The sequence below is a fragment of the Dipteris shenzhenensis genome, chromosome 24 (genome assembly GCF_047967505.1).
Source record: "Dipteris shenzhenensis isolate YYH24624 ecotype China chromosome 24, Dip_SZ_1.0, whole genome shotgun sequence".
NCBI lineage: Eukaryota > Viridiplantae > Streptophyta > Polypodiopsida > Gleicheniales > Dipteridaceae > Dipteris > Dipteris shenzhenensis.
Window position 1 is genome coordinate 16,245,374 of NC_141619.1, and position 17,859 is coordinate 16,263,232.

Genomic DNA, 17,859 nt, shown 5'->3' on the forward strand with positions numbered 1-17,859 from the left:
CATATTCGGTTCTTTTTTCACATTCTCCTTAGCCGTATTTAGTTCTTTTTTTTTCAAATAGATTCTAAATGGAACAACCATGCCCTCACCCATGTGTGTCCTCCCTAAACCCCAACCCAGTTCCCCACGTCGCAAGGATTATAGACATAGCTTCTCTGCTAGCTCATGTAAAAGAGAAGATTGCACAAGAGAGTGACTGGGTGAAGTACAACATGGGGGTGCGTGCTTCTGGATGGGGTCCAAGCCAAAGGGTAGTGAAGCAAGGGCAACTGAGGAGCGCATGACACAACCTATGAGATCTCTGTAGGTTGTGGAGAGACTGCCACTACCAGTGGAGCCTCAAATATGATTGTGTAAAGGACATAATGGATTGTGTGGAGGTATTCATGGATTGCAAGTACATAATCCGCTGAAGAGCATGGCCGCATATTAGAAGAGGTGGAGGATGAGGTCCCCAGTGACCTGCCTAGCAGTGATGAGGAGGAAAGTACCTCATATAGTAATGCAGAGCAGTAGACCTATATTGGATACAAATTTTGCTTAAGCATACTTTTGGAGACATATTTTTTATATACATAATTTTGGAGACATACTTTTGGTCTCTATTTTATATATATATATATGAAAATCTTATTGGATTCCATGTCTTTCATAAATATTTGTCATTTCAAAATTGGCTTTTCATAATTGTCTTAAGTAAATAATTATCCTTTCATATTTATCCTTTATGCATTGATGTCATTTCATAATTTTCACAAGTGATTAATTGCCTTTTCATAATTTCTTGAGTTTGAATCTCATAATTGTCTAAGTAATTAATTGTCTATCCACTTCTTACCCGCTCTTGATTTTTGTTTTTTGTTTTTTGTCTTCGTGTTTGTGTCTACGTTTGTCTAATCCCCCCAAATTAGACATGGGATCATGTCGCACATCCGACGAGTACGAAAACCCTCCTAGGAGGAGACATCATGATCTCTACTACTCTCCGGATTACTTTGATTCCACTCATGTGACACCTTGGGGGTCTACCCCTATGACTACCCCTCTCCCGCCGACTCCTCTCGGACGTAGCACTGTGACTACCCCTCGGGGAACTCCTTTGCTATAGCAGTCCATGGCTTTGTCGAGCGTCCCGACGAGTTCGTTGCATAGATGACCGATGCGAATGTAGCAAGATTCTTCTCTCTGCTATCCCAGAGGACCTCAACAAATCCCTCTCCTACACCGACGGTTGGACGTACTATCCAGCCGTCCCCTCTAGCCCCTTCGACTGAGGGGTCATCACCTGGGCATGCCCATTGTAAGGGAAGGAAGAGTAGGAAGGGTCGCTTATGTTGTGTTAACTCGGGAGGGGGCAAAACAGGGCTTGCTGTGGCCCTGTTTAGCCCCACTAACGTTTTTTTAAAGCTTCTATTAATTGTCGCTATATAGCGACAGTTACCAATGTCACTATATAGCGACGTTTATCAATGTCGCTATATAGCGACACTAATATAGCGATCGTCCTTTTCCAATGCTAATAGCGACGTAAATACCGACCTTTGTGCCCATCAAAAAAAAACTTTTTAGTGTAAAAAAGGTCGGTATTTCTATCGAAAAAGGGTCTGTTCCTTGTAGTGAAAGGTCCTTATCTCTATCCTTGATAGAAGCTTTTCGCATTAGGGGAGGACCTAGATTTGAAGTTGTTGGAAAGAGGGAAAGCCAGGAGGGGAATTGCTGATGAGGATGATGGGAAAGTGTTGATGTCTTTGCATAGATGTTGGTGCTTGAGGAGCCCATTAATTGTGAGGTTGAGGCAGAAACAAAGGGAGGGGGACTGAAATTTTTTTGCTAAATCCACTTGCACCTTGTTGAACGTCAGAGCAATGGATTCTTCTTTTTCCATTGTGGTCAGACTCTTCCATTTGAGCTGAAGTCGTAACTCATCACTAGCATCAAACACAATGTGGCTTAAGTCATAACTCATCACTAGCATCAAACACAATGTGTCTTAGCACATATTGCATCATTCTAGTGGAGAATCGCTCATTGCTAGGACACGAGAAAATGAGAAAAATGGGAATGGTGAGGGAGAGGAAAATTTGAGAGGGCAAGCGGTTTAGGGAGGTAGGGGAAATTTTGAGAGGGAAGGGACTAGAGAGGGAGAGGAATGTGTATGGGAGAGAATAAAAATGGGGGAAAGGGTATAATCTGAGGAGGCCCTCACCACCCCCGCCCCCCATATATATATATATATATATATACATGTATTTATACATGTTACATTCCACAAAGAAGAAATGTACCTAATGCAATGGAATGAAATAGAGAGCCTGTCAGTCTCCATAGGGATATAATGTTGGGTTGCGTTGTCACTCTCAATAAGGATATGATGTTGGGTTGTAGAGATTTGTACCTATCAGCCACACCAAAAGTATGAAAGATTCTCAATATCATGTGGCATCACTTTACACTTTTGGGCATCCATAATGGTGGCTTGTGATGAGCATCATAAGCATGGAGGAGGATACAATACGGACATAGGAGTGAGGGGTAAAAGCTAATGAAGAGGGAGAGTGTGCTTGCAAAGGGAAGTGGGAAAGGAAAGAGGGATGGTATTCAACAATGAGAGAAGGAGAAGGGTGTGAGGGAGAAATGGGGAGAGAGTGAATAGGAGAGATCACTCTAGAGGAAGAGATGAGGAAGCCTTATTGCATTGAGGCCAAAATATGTAAAAGGAGGCATAATAAATGTCACCTATCTATATGAATGTGAGATTGTGCTGCATCAAGCAAGACCCCACCATTTTATAGAAAATTATTGCCTCATTAATTGGCATCCCACATGCACATGGTGGGTGTTTATATCTTCCATGTGAGCATCGTTTCCCAATATGTCTTAATGGGGTGCGACAACCCTTAACCTCATTTTCCACGTAAATAAATCTCATATCTCTTAAGTCAAGTGTGGATGACTCACCTCCTTCGACCCTTCTCTAGTTTTATATGAACATAAGGCATCTAGGAGCACAATTAGAGGGTTGGAACAAAGATTCTTCCCACCTCATCCTACTTTCACCTTACAATATACTGTACACTTGGACTCTGTATCCACCCTATTAATGCACACATGGGGCATCCATGGAGGAGTGTAGTTATCACATGAGTAAGCTTTCCATTGGAGCAATGTGTCCCTTGCCCTCTTATTATGTATTATACATGCCATTTCATATTACAGCTATTGAGCTATGTTGGTCATTTTTTACCATTCATAGTACAAACACTCTTTGAGTCCCCTTTAGGTAGTGTGTTCACTCCACTTTTTTGTTCTTGTGTGCTCTCTATCTTAATGCCCATGCTCCCTCATTGATATTATATCCTTCAACCCTTTCACTCCTCGCCCCCCCCCCCCCCCCTCTCTCTCTCTCTCTCCCCCCTCCCAATATACTGCCCACATCTCAAATCTACTCTCACCCTTATCTTTCCAAACTACCCACATCTCAAATCTACTCTCACCCTTATCTTTTTCAAACCCCATTCTACTTTCACAATCTTCTCTCCCACTCTCAATCTACCCTTGCAACCTTGAAACTTCTAGATATCGCTTCTGAAGTCTCACCCATTTTGATTCCTGAAGGAGACTAGTGCTCCCATTTATCAACCCTATCCCCTTTCTAAAACCTACAAATATTTCATACCCTTAAATCTCTTGATGGAGGTGAAAACTTCCATCAATATCCATAAACAATTCTTCGTTTCCTAAGCTCATGTGAGGACCAATTTCCATGCTTAAGCCTACATCTCTTAAATACGATCCAAGACCTATGCTACAATTGTGATCACTTTGCTACAATGAACAACCAAACATACTTGCAGGTGAAAAAAAACTCAAAACTTAGAAATGAAAAAGTGGTACAATAGTAGACACCCCCATTGTATGGGTGTATTTGCCTCTTGTTTTGTAAGGCTTGTTATTTTGAGTTTAACTATATCAGTTACTCTGAAATTTGATTAAAACTATATCAATAAGCTAATTTTTTTCTTTTCTTCTTGAAATAGTTCTTGGTAGCTATAGCTTGTGGTAGGGTTTTTGACACCTTATAGTTCTCAACATCCAAAACCTATTAGGTCTTCTCACGCCTAATACCCATTCACAAGCCTCTAATGTCATCTTATATTTTTTGTGGATGCAAGTAATATGCCCTTTGTTTGGAGCTATCTCTTGGAGGATTGTATAATTATTTTGTTTTTATCACTTCTTGAATAAATTCCTTTTTTTTCCTCTGTACTTCCCTTGTTGAAACTTAAAATTATTGATGTGCCAATGGGATTAGTGTTTGCCACCTAACATATGTTGGGAGATATCTTAACACACACACACAACACACACACACACACACACATACACACACACGCATGTGCATGCATGCACACAAGTCCGTGCATGTGCGCAGCACGTGCGCGCACACACACACACACGTGCATACACTCCTTATGTCCATTTGAATATTCTTGCATAATTGGGTCATTTATTATGGCTCATGCAAAATTACTAATAAGGATTGACAATACCTTTTGGTTAAAATCAAGCATAACATGCATGGATATACAATGAGAAGAATTTCCAAATAATAATTTGAAAGTCCGAGATAGATGTGGTGTCGTAATGAAATAATAAAGTGTAAATCATACAAAAAACACACGTAGCAATCCCCCTTTCATAGATGCATTCCTTGTGAAGTGTAAATCATACAAAAAACACATGTAGCAATCCCCCTTTGTAGATCGTCTTTTTTCTATTTAAAAGCTTTCTCAAAGTTCAACACATGAAATGATTTGGACTTTATATGTGATCATTTAAAGAAAACGAATTGAGGTTCTTGTTATTCATTTCAACATTTTTCTTTTCTTCTAGGTGATCTTTCTCATTCCAAAGAGTCTCAATTAGCTTTTAAGCTTATAATGATCTACAAGAGTTTGTAGTAGTTCTAATTGGAAATGGTAAGCTTCTTCACTCCATTTCAAATGGTTTCTCCCATATGAAAGATTCTTTGCTTTATTCCCAATGATTTTTCTCATTGACTATTCATGCATGGGAATTCAATACTTTTATTTTAGTAAAAAGAGCTACAGTAAAGTGATGTGCTTTCTCTTTCATCGACCTATAAAGGAATTGCATACATGTAATTCATATTTATTCTACAATACCTTGTAAAATGCTATATTATAAGGTGATATCCAAACAAGAATCCATATTGTGGATTCTCTCATGAACGCATAACAATACTAAGTTTTGGGATCATCATGAAAATGTATGATTCATGACTTTCATATAATGGCCTTTTTCAGTTGACAGTATTCGATTGGGGTAGTGATTTTCCTCTTAAATCTATTGGTTTTTTTCTACAAACTATTTCTAGATGATTAAGAAATAAGTAAATAAATTGAACTTGGAATGTATCTATCTATTTAGAAGGATTAAAGTAATGTGAACATGAATGCTTTTTCTATGTGCTCATCATCTCCTTAAAGATCCAATCTTGTAACTGGTGTCATGGGAATGCAATAATGGAGGTGGATCACTATATTTATTTTAACAAAGCATACAACTCACTTACTTTAAGTCACTTCCTTAATTACTTTCAAGGATATCTTCATTAGACTATGATGTGACTTTACTTAGATTCCATCAAATGCATGTTTATGCGCTAAGATTTGGCAAACTAATCTTGCTCTACAAACAAAGACTTTGTAAACCATCCTAAATTTTAATTATAAGTAATGAAAGTCTAGTAAATGGGAGAGAAAATCACCAATTCTTTAATAGAAAACTACCTATATCTTGAAAGAAAACTTGAAATCGTTTGCAAGTAAGCCCTTTTAAGGACTCTACTACTTTTTAAACTCTTGAAACATACTTTGTTTTGACACTTCAAAAAAACTTAAGAATAGTATCAAGTAGAAGAGAATGATCCAACATACAATAATAAATTATGGCATGGGATGCAATATGCATTCCAATACAAAAAAATATAATGACTTTATTTTTTTCCAAATCTATGCATAATCATAAAAGTACACGTGAGTGTGAAAGTTCTTCTTTTTGGACTTCTTCTAATGGTGAAAGTGATGATGTAAATTGAAGATCATAGGAATCACCTTCTTGATAGATTCGTTTGAGCATTTGCAATGAAAAGCGCTTCTGAAGTCTTTTGAAATGCACCCAATTCCTTTCCCAAGAGAAAAGTTTCATGTTATCTTTCATGCATGTTGATATAATGTGCAAGTCTGGTGATGCAAGTAGCTAGCTTCCATGCAATTCATCCTTTCGGTGTGATCCATAAACTCTTTTATGAATGTTGATATAATGTGCGAGTCTAGTGATGTGTGTAGCTAGCTTCCGTGCAATTCATCCTTTCATATATGATGAAACTACATTTATGGTGGAAGTTTGCATACGATTTTTACTAGAAGGGCCCCAAAAAAAGGCTTGAATCACTTGATAATGTTATACACACTTAAAACTTATAAAGGAAACATGTCATTAAAATTGTGTGGTACATAACATACTTATCAAAAAAGTAATAAATTATATTCCATTTGTGCTTAGTAATCAACATATCTAGATATGGTAGGCCCCTCTTATATTACAAAGACATAATGATATGGTAGGACCTTAGATGTAACAAGGACTTTTTAAATACCTTTCGAAATTGTTGGTGAGAGCCTAAAGGGCACTTCATATGATCATTGAGGTTTTCGCTTGTTCAAAACACATGATTGGAGGTTGTGTGGTGTATATAGTATATGAAAGGAGTACTACACTAAACATACTTTAAAAAGTAAACTAGTCAAATTATAAGCAAATATTCCATTGATTTTGCAAAGCCATGGTTACAAAGGTTATTAGATTATTAAGCTTAGATGCACAAAGCCATATTATGATGATTATCTGTGACCTCCAAAGTCAGTTCCTAGATAAAAAGGTCAAATAGTAATGGCTATTCAATTTTAAATTCCATACATAGTACATTTATGAGTTTAGTGAATTGCCTAATGTGCAGGTATTGTATTACTTGATGTCAAACAAGACTTGGTAGAGATGGAGATGTAAGAGATCTCAGCATTGTTCATGATGTGCTAGATTCTATCTAGATCCTTTCTATGCTTGCCTTGCACTTCTAATTGTCCGATGGTCCATCTCATACAATGTCCACATCTCTTTAAAGCATATTTGTAAGTCAAGGTTTTGAGACTAAGGTGGATAGAGAGTGAAACTTTGTGGGGGGCAAAAAGGGACCTTGATAAATAGCAAGGAGGAACTAAGCTTTATTGTTCGACAAATAGGTGAAATGGTAAATTTTTTGTACAAGGGGTTTAAGGGTGCTGGATAGTATGGTGACTATGTGTAAGTCTTTAAGGTGTCACTACGGTATCAAGATTCACTAAATGTCTCATGATGGTTCCCGCTTCATGGCTTCACCTTCAAAAGAAGGTTGATTCCACCTTTCCTTTGGAATTGTCATGGGTCGCTCACATGGCTCCTTTGGAGGTTGTACTTTTGACATATCAAGGATATTCATTGCTATAGAATCTAGTTGATGGAAATTGGGTAGGCTATTTTAGCCCTCTTGGCCTCCTTGCAAAACATGGTTTGTCCCCCCATTTGTCCCGATTTTGCACATGCCCATTTGTTGTCCTTGCTTGGATAGCTACAAAAGGAAGCTCACAATCTAATAATGTGAGTCATTAGTCCTACCATCCACATGCATAATTTTCATGTACATGAACTTAAGCTTTTGGTAGTAATAATGTTGCTACCTAAGTACCACCACAACTATAATGTCACTACCATGTGTATAACACTACATAGAAGGTCAATTGAGATAGTAATGGAATGTGATAACCTAATGTTACTACTAAGTACCACACAACAACATTGTCGATAGCATGTCTAATTGAGATTGAGTGATGGAATGTGATAACCACATGGAAAGTCTTGAATAGGAAAAAAGTTGATGTATCAGCTACATAGTATGGCACAATTTGGGTGCCTACATGGGGAGGTGACAAATTGATAGCTTGAGAAACAAATGCAATATGGAAATTTCGGATTGTGGTATCCTTGATAATTTTAGGGGATGGTGGTGTGGCGATACATTGTCAGGAGTAGAATTTGGATTCTTGTCATGGGAGGGTGTAGTCTCCAAAGGTTGTTCACGGACAAATTGGGTTTAATGTCAGGTGAGTTGCAAAATCCACTTTTCGAATTTCGAAATTTTTTTTAGGCAGTCCTAAAGACCCCGAAATGTGTGACACCCTAGTTAGAGCACACCCTTGCACCAACCTTGTAATGTTAGGGCTAGCAAAACATGGAAATGTTGCATATTAAAGGAGAGCATCCTCTCCTATCATGCACATCACTCAGAGCTAGCTAGTCTAACAAATGATCACACCTTGATGGAGCTGCAATAATAGGAGCAAGATTGGTTATCTTCATGTGGCCTCTATACTCATGACAAAGATCTGCCTTTTTGCCAATGCTAGTGGAGCTCTTTTTGGCTGTGGAAAGCATGCTTGAATATCAAGTAACTTGCATGGGAACAAGATGCAAACTAGGTACTTGCTTTTGGACATGGAAATGAACTAGTAGTTGGCATGACAAGTTGTAAATTTATGGAAGAAGACTCCAAGGATGTGACCCTAAGTAGGCGTCTAAGGGTTTAAGGTTGCATTTAATGTGTCTTCTGTATAAGGATTTGAATTGGGAGGTCTTTGTTTTTTGGGTAGAAAGAGGAACTTATATTAATGCTTTGAAAAAACACCATGTAAGTTAGCTTCTAGTAGAGTTGCTGAAGGTAAATACAAAAGAGGAAACCAACTATCCAACAAGCCGGGTTCTATAGGGCCCAACACACGACCTAGGGTCCCTTCGCAACTGGGGCTAACAGCCAAGGTGGTGGTCTATACATCCAGCGAATACCTCTCACAGAACGCGTGTAGAAAATGCCTGCAGGCCAAGCCTTGTAGAAACGCTCTTGCCTCTCAACGATCGTGCATGAGCCCGGGGTACCCTCGCGGGGGCTAAAGATAGTATCTTTCCAAATGGCAAAATTGAGAGGTGTTTTGTTGACCTTGCCAGGGGTTTAAGGGTTCAATAGTTGCATTCAACACCCCTTTGTACTGTGTAGGATTATAGGACATTCCTTGTTAGTTTCCACACTTTCTTACTTTGCACTCCATTTTTCTTGATGTTTCACTTTGAGTGGCACTTTGAGTTCATGCGTGTTGCGCCTCTAACATGCTTCTTGTCATCGAAAACGTCTTCTTACTATTGGCTTATGTCATGCACTTGGAGGGCTTCCCTGCGCCTGCTAGTAGCTCTCACCTAGCCCCACTAACAGGCATCCATGAAAGGCCCCATGCAGTGCTAGCGCTAGGATTGAAAACTTGGATGGCATTGGAGTGCCAACCCAGCATCTATGATTTCAGTCCAACATTCCAACATTGGACTAGGAGGAGCCAGTTGCCCCTATGTCAGAGCCATGGAGTCTCAGTCCCGTGAAGGTTTCTAGAGTCAGTGAAGCTTGCTAGATTGGGAAGAGCTGCTAAAGTTTTCTTGGTTTGCAGAGGCTCAGGATAGTCAAAGAGCTCCCACACTCCACAAGTCGGTTTCCCAATCGGCAATCAACTGTTGGATCCCAAAGTCCCAGGGACCTTTTCTTAATGAACATAAGAGCACATTCCGAGAAACTATTTTCAACACAACTTTGTCCTGCCATACTATTCCCACGCTTTGTTCCACGATCTTAGCACGGAATGAAGGTGGAAGGGAAATAAGCACTAACATATGTTAAGCGTGATTATTTAATTATTTTTTTTTGGGGGGGGGTGTGAATCAAGGGCACAGCTAAGAGTGGACAATATCACTAACAACAACATGAATTCGATGACGAACGAGAGGATCCCAAGGAGGGGAGCTCCTAGGAGTGTTGTATAGGGGAATGGGCCGAGGGAGGCTTTTCCTAGGAGGAAAGTGCACGGCCAATGGTGAGCAAACGTGGGCCGCCGTGAGCCATAGGTCGAGCACTTTCCGACCAGGACCACAGGTCATTCCCCCACGTGAAGGGCCTTGGAAAAGCCCATTCTCCCACGTGGAGGGCCAAGGGGGGAGGCGCAAATGGGCGAGCCACATTTGCTTTCTAAAAAGTGGTGTGATCCAACGGCTGCTATAGCATCATGACCAACCGAGGCCCGACGGGCCTCTCTGCAACACACACCAAAATGCTCTCTAAGGAGGATTCTTTGTGCTAATCAAAATGTAAAATATTTAAAAAACAAAAACAAGGCCTGATTCGGTGCGATCGGAGGAAATCAAATCGGGGGCTTGACGGGTCAAGGGAGATACGATTTGATCTGCCACGTGGACAGAATGAAATCTGGATTCCGTCCCAGATTATATACGATTCGCCTCACAGGGAATCAGCCGGCGGCCGACGTGGCACGGGACCCGGGCGACACGTGGAAGGCGACGGCCGGGTTGCCGGGGGAATGCCCACGTGGCAGGAGGAGGGGTTGCCAAGGCGGCAAGAGCGGGGGTGGGGACGAATGAAAGAGAGACACGTCAGCAAGCGGGGAAAAGCGGCGGGATTTGCGTTGTTTTTCTCTGTGTCATCTTCTTCTTCTTCTTCTCTTTTTTCTCTGTCGAAAATCTGCTGCTCTTTTCCGTCAACAGCAATCGCCATAGCTTTTACTTAATCCTCCATCGCTTCCTTCATGCCCCCTCCCTTTCTTTCCTGTGGCTGACGCCCCATGGAACCTCCCCTCACTCCCAATCATTCCGCCTTCAGCCTCTCTTCTCCTCTTTCCTCCTCTGCCGATGTCTTCCCTGCTTCTTCCGCCTCTCTATCGGACAGAAAACACCTCGGCCGTACCATCGTTTCGGGTTTACCCAAGCTCGTCGGATTGGACTTCAAGGAGAACTTGCCGCTGACTAACTGTTCCAGTGAGGCCTCCTTTCAAGAATGGAACGAGCTTGCTTGCCCTGACGGCCATGAGGACTCCGCCGACGAAATATCTCTCAGAGAGATCTTGAGGCTCAGTGAAAGGCGGAGTTGGAGCCTTCCTAGCGGCCATGCCAAGCGGAAGCTTAAGGCTCGGCGTTCGCAAGCCATTTCGTTTTTCAAAAGCAGAAGGGATCTGGGGATTTCCTTTGCGGTCCCCAAGACTTTTGCAGAGGACGAATTTCAGTCTGTCACAGATCAGGAATTGATGTCGATGATTCTCCGGCAGGGTCTTTCTTCCTGTCTCTCTGGCCTGGCTACAGTTGTCGCTGTGGTTTTTTGTATCATGGCAGTGGCGGTCCCTTCGTCCGAATTAAGATGGGCACAAGGCATGGAACTGCAGGGTGCGCGTCCTTGCGTGATCCAACCGTGGGCCAATCAACTGTTTGCTCTCTTGGCTGCATGCTTCTGTTTCGTGGGTTGCGCATGGCTTGGTGACCTGAAGAAATGCAAGTGGCCTGGAAACTGCCAATGTTGTGAGGATATGGTGGAAAAGAGCCTAAACCGGGCAGAGGAGGCTGAACAGAGGGCGCGCAAAGCTCATCGAGCTAAGCAACAATTCATGGCATACGTCTTCCATAATATAAGAGGTTGGTGTGGTTTATGCTCGTGCTATTATGATTTTATCGAACGATCGGATCTTCTGCAACGTTTGTGCTTTCTTTGGTTTTTCTCAGTGCCTTTCAATGCGATCGTCCTTGGATTGGGCCATTTGCGATCAACTGCCGACAGAAAACTTTCAAGTGGTGAGGTCAATGAAAACATGGAGCTTGTCCAAATGATGCTACATTGTGCAGAGACGATGACCAGTGTCCTTGATGATGTCACGGATATGGGTGAGTCTTGAGATCACATTTTCTCTTAGTTATTGAGTACTATTGTGTAGAGGAAGGATGACCATGTTTGATTCCCCGAAACCTATGTTTTCAGTCTTGTCAAATGTACAAAACTATAAATGGTAAGTGATCACAATTGTGACCCTTGTTGATGCCTATCCTGACGTTCACATCTTCTTGGGTTTCCTGGGCCTGGGCTTGAGTCAGTCTAGTTCTAGTTCTTTTTTCCAGTTTCTCGTGAAGGGCTTAGCGTTTTATTTTTAAAGAAGCCGGTGTTCTTTAGATGTAAATGATTTGGGAACTCACTAGTATACTGTTGCTTGCAAGTATTTCATCTTTTGGAGTCATCTGAATGCGGCGATTTATAAATTTATGCAGGTCAATGGGAAGAGGGTGTCATGGAGTTACACCTGGAAGAATTTGATCTTCTTGGAGTTGTAAAAGTTCTATCCTGGGGTTTGAAGGATTTATTGTATCAGAAGCAAATCTGCTTCAACATGAATATTGATTCCAAAGCGAAGGCAGTTTTAACCTCAAATCATGTGATAGGTGACAAGCATCGGGTCCTTCAGACTTTAGGTGTGTTTTCACAGACAATCAAATGGAACTCTTCTAAACATCCCTAGAAGTTGTAGAATGCAAGGCATGGCACCTTCTAAATGCGTTGCGTTGTTTCAGGGAATTTCCTGAGCAATGCTGTCAAGTTCACTCCAGCAGGAGGTCGATTGGAATTAAGCATAAAGTGTCAAGAAGTTTCTTGTACTGATGCAGCCATTATAAGCGATTCTCGGGCTCTGAACCAGATGGAACAAGTACAAACTCAAGATTGCTCTTTGTGTCCATGCCTCAGAGTAGAGGGTCTAAGCAGACCTTCTAAGAGTCACTCAACTGCCCCAAGTCTTCAAGCATGCTGTGGTGAAGGGAGCTTTGCAAGGATACTCATTACAGTGAACGATACCGGTATAGGTGAGGCATTTTCAGATATTATTTCCCCAACTTCTTTACTCAGTTCAAATATAAAAAGTCACAAATTGGGGGTGCAAAGTAAATACACACTGACATCACACAGTTTGAAAACCAAAAGAAACAGGATAGAGCAGGACAATGCCTGAGTACAAGGCACAACTCTTCTTGAAGTGGCATAGTCAAGGAATACAAGAATAGTATTTTCATCACATCCATGTAGGGGTTAGATGCCTCCTACAAAGCCGGTGGATGTAGACTGTCCTTTCACTGTGTGAATCCCAAATTTCCTGCGTGCATGATGTATCTTTGGCTTCACCTCTGGACTTGCTAGCAAAGCAAACCTTCGCCCATAATCCAGATTCTATAAAGCAAAACTTCATCTGTAGTTGCCAGGTGTGAAAGCTTTTGCCTGAGAACTTGGGAATCCCAGCATTTGAGATGAGTCCTTCAAGGATAGTGCTCGACCTCCATGAAGCCTCCCTCCTTCAAATCCAGCCTTTCATTAATGCATGGCCTCAACGATGTGGCTTCTACTTACTTAAGATAAGGTCTATTGGCCTTTCATCTTCAATTAAAGAGTTAGATCATGATCACGACCATAAGTTCTTCATATATCTCTATCTATCCTCACGTGGATATTGTCAACCGGGTAAAGAGTGTTCTTCATGAACGTCCCACTTGCTTGATTGCCTAGTCCAATGATGCATGCCAATTATTTGGTAGGCCCATAATGTATGTGCATGTGTATAAGAATTCCAGCTTTGTCTTTTGTTGTATCATATATTGTACTAACAGTATTTCTGTTCTTATGGGTTTGTATCATAGCAGGTATCTCAGCCGAGGACCAAGCAAAGCTGTTTGAGCCTTACTCGTTTGTAACGTCTGGTTGGGTTCAAAAAGCAGGGGTTTCGGGTCTAGGATTGAGTTTAGCCAAACGCTTTGCTGAACAATCCGGTGGCCACATTGGTGTTCAGTCAAAAGAAGGGGAAGGGAGCACTTTTTCTTTTTGTCTTCCATATCCTCTTGTTCCAGTCAAGCATATTGTGGAGTACCAGATCCATTCCAAGGAAGAAGAGCTCGACACTCTGATGGAAGACTCTCAGGAGGTTTTTAATGGTTGTTCAGTGTTGGGTAAGGGCGACTCCAAATATTTACAGGGAAAGTTGTTTTCAACTCAAAACTCTATTCAACGCAAGAACACTGCTAGGAGAGTTCTACTTGTTGAAGACACTGAGATAAATAGAGTGAGTACAGACTTGGACTCTTACTGTTTTGACAAACTAGCATTGTCTGCTTTTAGCCATGTGCTCTGTCTTTAAGGTAATGCTATGGCTTAGAGTTTTAATGCCTTATCTCGTCATGCAGATAATTTTGAGAAAGGTTCTAGAAAACCTCAATCTCAATTGTGATGAGGCAGAGAATGGGCAGGTCGCAGTTGACCTCTTGAAGCAGGGTAGGAGTTATGACATAATATTGATGGATAAAGAGATGCCTGTTATGGATGGACATGAGGTAAGCATTAAGTTGGTTGTGAGCTTATTTGTTCTATGTTCATCTGGATGTTGTTTGAATTGAAATTCAAAGCCTACTTGATCATCTGCAGGCAACACGGCAGCTCCGAATGATGGGGGTGAAGACACCGATAGTGGCCCTGACAGGCAATGCCTTACAGTCAGACAGAGAGCTTTTCCTAGAGGCGGGTGTCGATGACTTTCAGACAAAGGTATGGTTTGATTATGCAATTTTAAGTCTCATGGTCCTACGTGGCTATGTATGCTCAATGGTTTATAAAAAGTTATGCATCTCCAGACAAGAGATATGGCCACTTGCACAGGTTTGAATACTGCTTCAACAGGTCCTATTTTATTTTGGGGCTGATCTGTCAGTTGATTTCTGTTGCAGCCCTTGTCTAGAGACAAGCTTGTAAAGGTACTGGCTCGCTTTGGGGTGGAAGGCTCTTATGCTGACAGAAGATAATCGGCTACCAGTGTACTATAGGAACAAACTGGGCGTGCTCCATGCCACTGTTATCTTTGACGCCGCAGCTTTTTTTGAGGCTATTTCCTCATTGTGCTGCTGTCTTTATGGAAAGGCATAGGTAACTCTTTGGGCATTCCTTTTCAAGAGGGAGGACTCAGTGGCTCTCACTCGGAGTGAAGGGAAGATAATGTATCCTGTATCAGAGAGAGGTCCTGTACGAAGAGCACACAAGAGTTACCAGCTTGTAAGCAAGATGCTGGATTAACCTGGGTGATTTTTTCAGGAGTCTTTATCTGATCTATAGATTTGTGAATTTCATGGTGACCTAGTAAGCGGGCCAGTTATATATTACATCAATTACAAAACGGAAGATTTTTTCTTGGTGGGGCATCAAATAAGCATGCCTGTCACTGATCCTCTGCCTTTTGGTACAGGTCATGTATCATAAAGTTACATCAGCTCTTTTGTACATCATTTTTGCTCTCTCTCTCTCTCTCTCTCTCTCTCTCTCTGTAGGTCTGCTTCTATCTCCGTGATCGAATTAGATGCTCCCGGTGTCTGACTACCTTGTGAATGAAGCATTCGAGAAAGATAATGCTAGGGTTGATAGTGCATTCCTAATTTATATTGTCTAGCTGCCAAAGAAAAAGGCAATTAAGTAGCGTCATCAGAAAGTACATCATCAACCAGAGTAAATCCTTCCGATGAAAAAAAATATGAGCACCTGGGTTCAGGCAGAGCAAGGGATCGATCAAATGCCTTTGACCAGTGCAAGTTCTTAGCTTGCCAGGAATTACCATCTAGAGAGTCTCGACCTTGCCATTTGAGATGAGAAAGAATCTCCTTGAACATTTTGGAATCAAAAGGACAACCTTTAATTGTGACATCAATATAAGCAAGAATGAAATCCCATGGAGTGGGATGCCAATGCCCAAAAGCCGAAGTAGTCAACTGCGAAAGTAGATGACACATCATGGCAGCCCAAGGCTGATTACCTCACAAAAATTGCATCATCATTTTTCCCTTGTGAGCCAAAATATGGACGGTAATATTCAATATATTCAAGCCACCGTGCATCTTTGGAGAACAGAGATGCTCCATGGAGAGTAATCTAATACTCTTATGGCCATGTCTCCAGAAGAGTGGGCATGAAAAAAGAAATGTCTTTTTTATTAAACATCATCAAAGACAAGAAAAATTGAATGTAAGCCACCAAAATTGATTGCACAATTCAAAGTCGCACCTGTGAAGAGGCTAAGTCGCCAACTTTAATATTCTAGTTTCTTCCTGAGCTTTGCAAGTACCCAATCTATTTCGTGACGGCAAGTGATGGTCCATTCCAAAGGATAGCCAAGATGGCGAACAAGCTAGTTGGGCAAAAAAATTTCCCCTGGCCACAAAGAGCTATGCCGATCGTTATCATGCAAAGGCAGAAGCTTGGACTTTTGAAAGTTTACCTCAAACCAGTAACAATTTCATACAAGGCTAAAACACTCATGAGTTGCAGATAGTTTTTGTATTCATTGGAGTGAAGAATGAATCATCAGCATAAGCTTGCCCGAGAATTTCCAGACCATGCAAGGCATCAATGGCCACAAGATGATCAAAATATGGCAAAGCATCGGATGAGTAGCTATTGTATAAAGCAAAGCACTAAGAGGGCATCCCTATCTCATTGAATAATATAAAGTCCACGATGAGAGATATCTCTCAATAAAACGCACGCAGCTTTACTATCATTGTAAAGCTAGTAGATAACATGTTGTATTCGATGCCTAAGGATTACATAGTTTGCGAGATAAAATTCCACTTCATAGTATTAAAAGCTTTTGCAATACCCACTTGTAGCAAGAGTACATCATGCTGAGTATACTTTGCATATTCTATCCTAACATAGGCATTTGCAATATTATTAGATATGTGTCTACGAGGGATGAAGCCATATTGGGGAGGATGTAGACCATCATGCAGAAATCCCTTAATTCTATCAACCACCATTTTGGCAACCACTTTATAAATGACTGGCATGAGTGTAATAGGCTGCCCAAGTCTAAGGATTGCATAGTTTGCAAGATAAAATTCCACTGCACAGTATCAAAAGCTTTTGCAATACACTTGTAGCAAGAGTACATCCTGCTGAGTATACTTTGCATATTCTATCCCAACATAGGCATTTGCAATATTATTAGTGATGTGTCTGCGGATAAAGCCATATTGGGAAGGATGTAGACCATCATGCAGAAAACCTTTTATTCTATCAACTACCATTTTGCCAACCACTTTACAAATGACTGGCTTGAGTGTAATAGGCCTCCAATTTGCAAATGATTCACAAAGATGCTTTTTGGGAATCAATTTAAACATCCCTTTCTTCCAAGCATTAGGCAATTGCTCATTTTGCCAAGCAGTATTAATCATATGTAATAAAACATGCTTAAGGGCATCCCAATAAACTAGAAAGAACTCCACTATAAGACCATCCCAACTTGGGGACTTTCATTTACCACATGACTTTAAAGCATCAAGAAGCTCCCTTTCTGTGGAAGGTATCTCAAGCTACAGAGCTTGATCAGGAGCAATAATGGGAGAAACATGTTGTAATAACTTCCATTTGCCGACAAAACTTCTTGCGAAGATGAGTCCACATTCCCAAATTGTTGGGCAAAATGATCAACACACTCTTGAGCAAGGTGTGCCTTTGAGGAAGTCCAATGACCATGAGATGTCAAAACTCAACAAATATTCTTAGCCTACTTTTTATAATGTAACTTTTGAAGAAGTCTTTAGAAGAGAGAGCTTTATCCAAAAGATCTTTTTGCCTTGGTCCTGGATTCCCATTTGGCAATGTTCCTATGATCATTCCACTGTAATAACCGCTTAGCATGACACAAATAGTCAAGCTCAGGCTGAGTAAAATCCCTAGAATGGCTGAGTTCTATCAACTTTTTGACAGTTAACTTTAGCATCTACAACCATTGTACTCAAGTCATGCAAGTAATCCTTCCCATGATCATGAATAATAGCTTGCATGCGAGA

The 17,859-nt window shown here is 41.0% G+C and overlaps 1 protein-coding gene across 2 annotated transcripts; it reads left to right on the plus strand.

Moving 5' to 3' along the window:
• The first annotated feature begins 10,690 nt into the window (after positions 1-10,690).
• On the plus strand, positions 10,691-15,234 carry LOC147886281 (uncharacterized). Of its 2 annotated transcripts, XM_087395548.1 has the most exons (8): positions 10,691-11,631; positions 11,719-11,877; positions 12,256-12,456; positions 12,556-12,843; positions 13,672-14,087; positions 14,209-14,355; positions 14,447-14,566; positions 14,746-15,234. In XM_087395548.1, the coding sequence occupies exons 1-8, from the start codon at positions 10,791-10,793 to the stop codon at positions 14,818-14,820; spliced, it is 2,247 nt and encodes a 748-aa protein (XP_087251674.1). In that variant the 5' UTR covers positions 10,691-10,790; the 3' UTR covers positions 14,821-15,234. The 2 variants fall into 2 exon arrangements, with proteins under 2 accessions (XP_087251674.1, XP_087251675.1); XM_087395549.1 differs by lacking the exons at positions 12,256-12,456; positions 12,556-12,843.
• Positions 15,235-17,859: the final 2,625 nt, after the last annotated feature.

Coding starts and splice junctions, on each gene's coding strand:
- LOC147886281 (XM_087395548.1), top strand. CDS start 10,791: ATGGAACCTCCCCTCACTCCCAATCATTCCGCCTTCAGCCTCTCTTCT. Junction 14,088..14,208: donor AAGACACTGAGATAAATAGA/GTGAGTACAGAC, acceptor CTCGTCATGCAG/ATAATTTTGAGAAAGGTTCT. Junction 14,567..14,745: donor TCGATGACTTTCAGACAAAG/GTATGGTTTGAT, acceptor TTTCTGTTGCAG/CCCTTGTCTAGAGACAAGCT.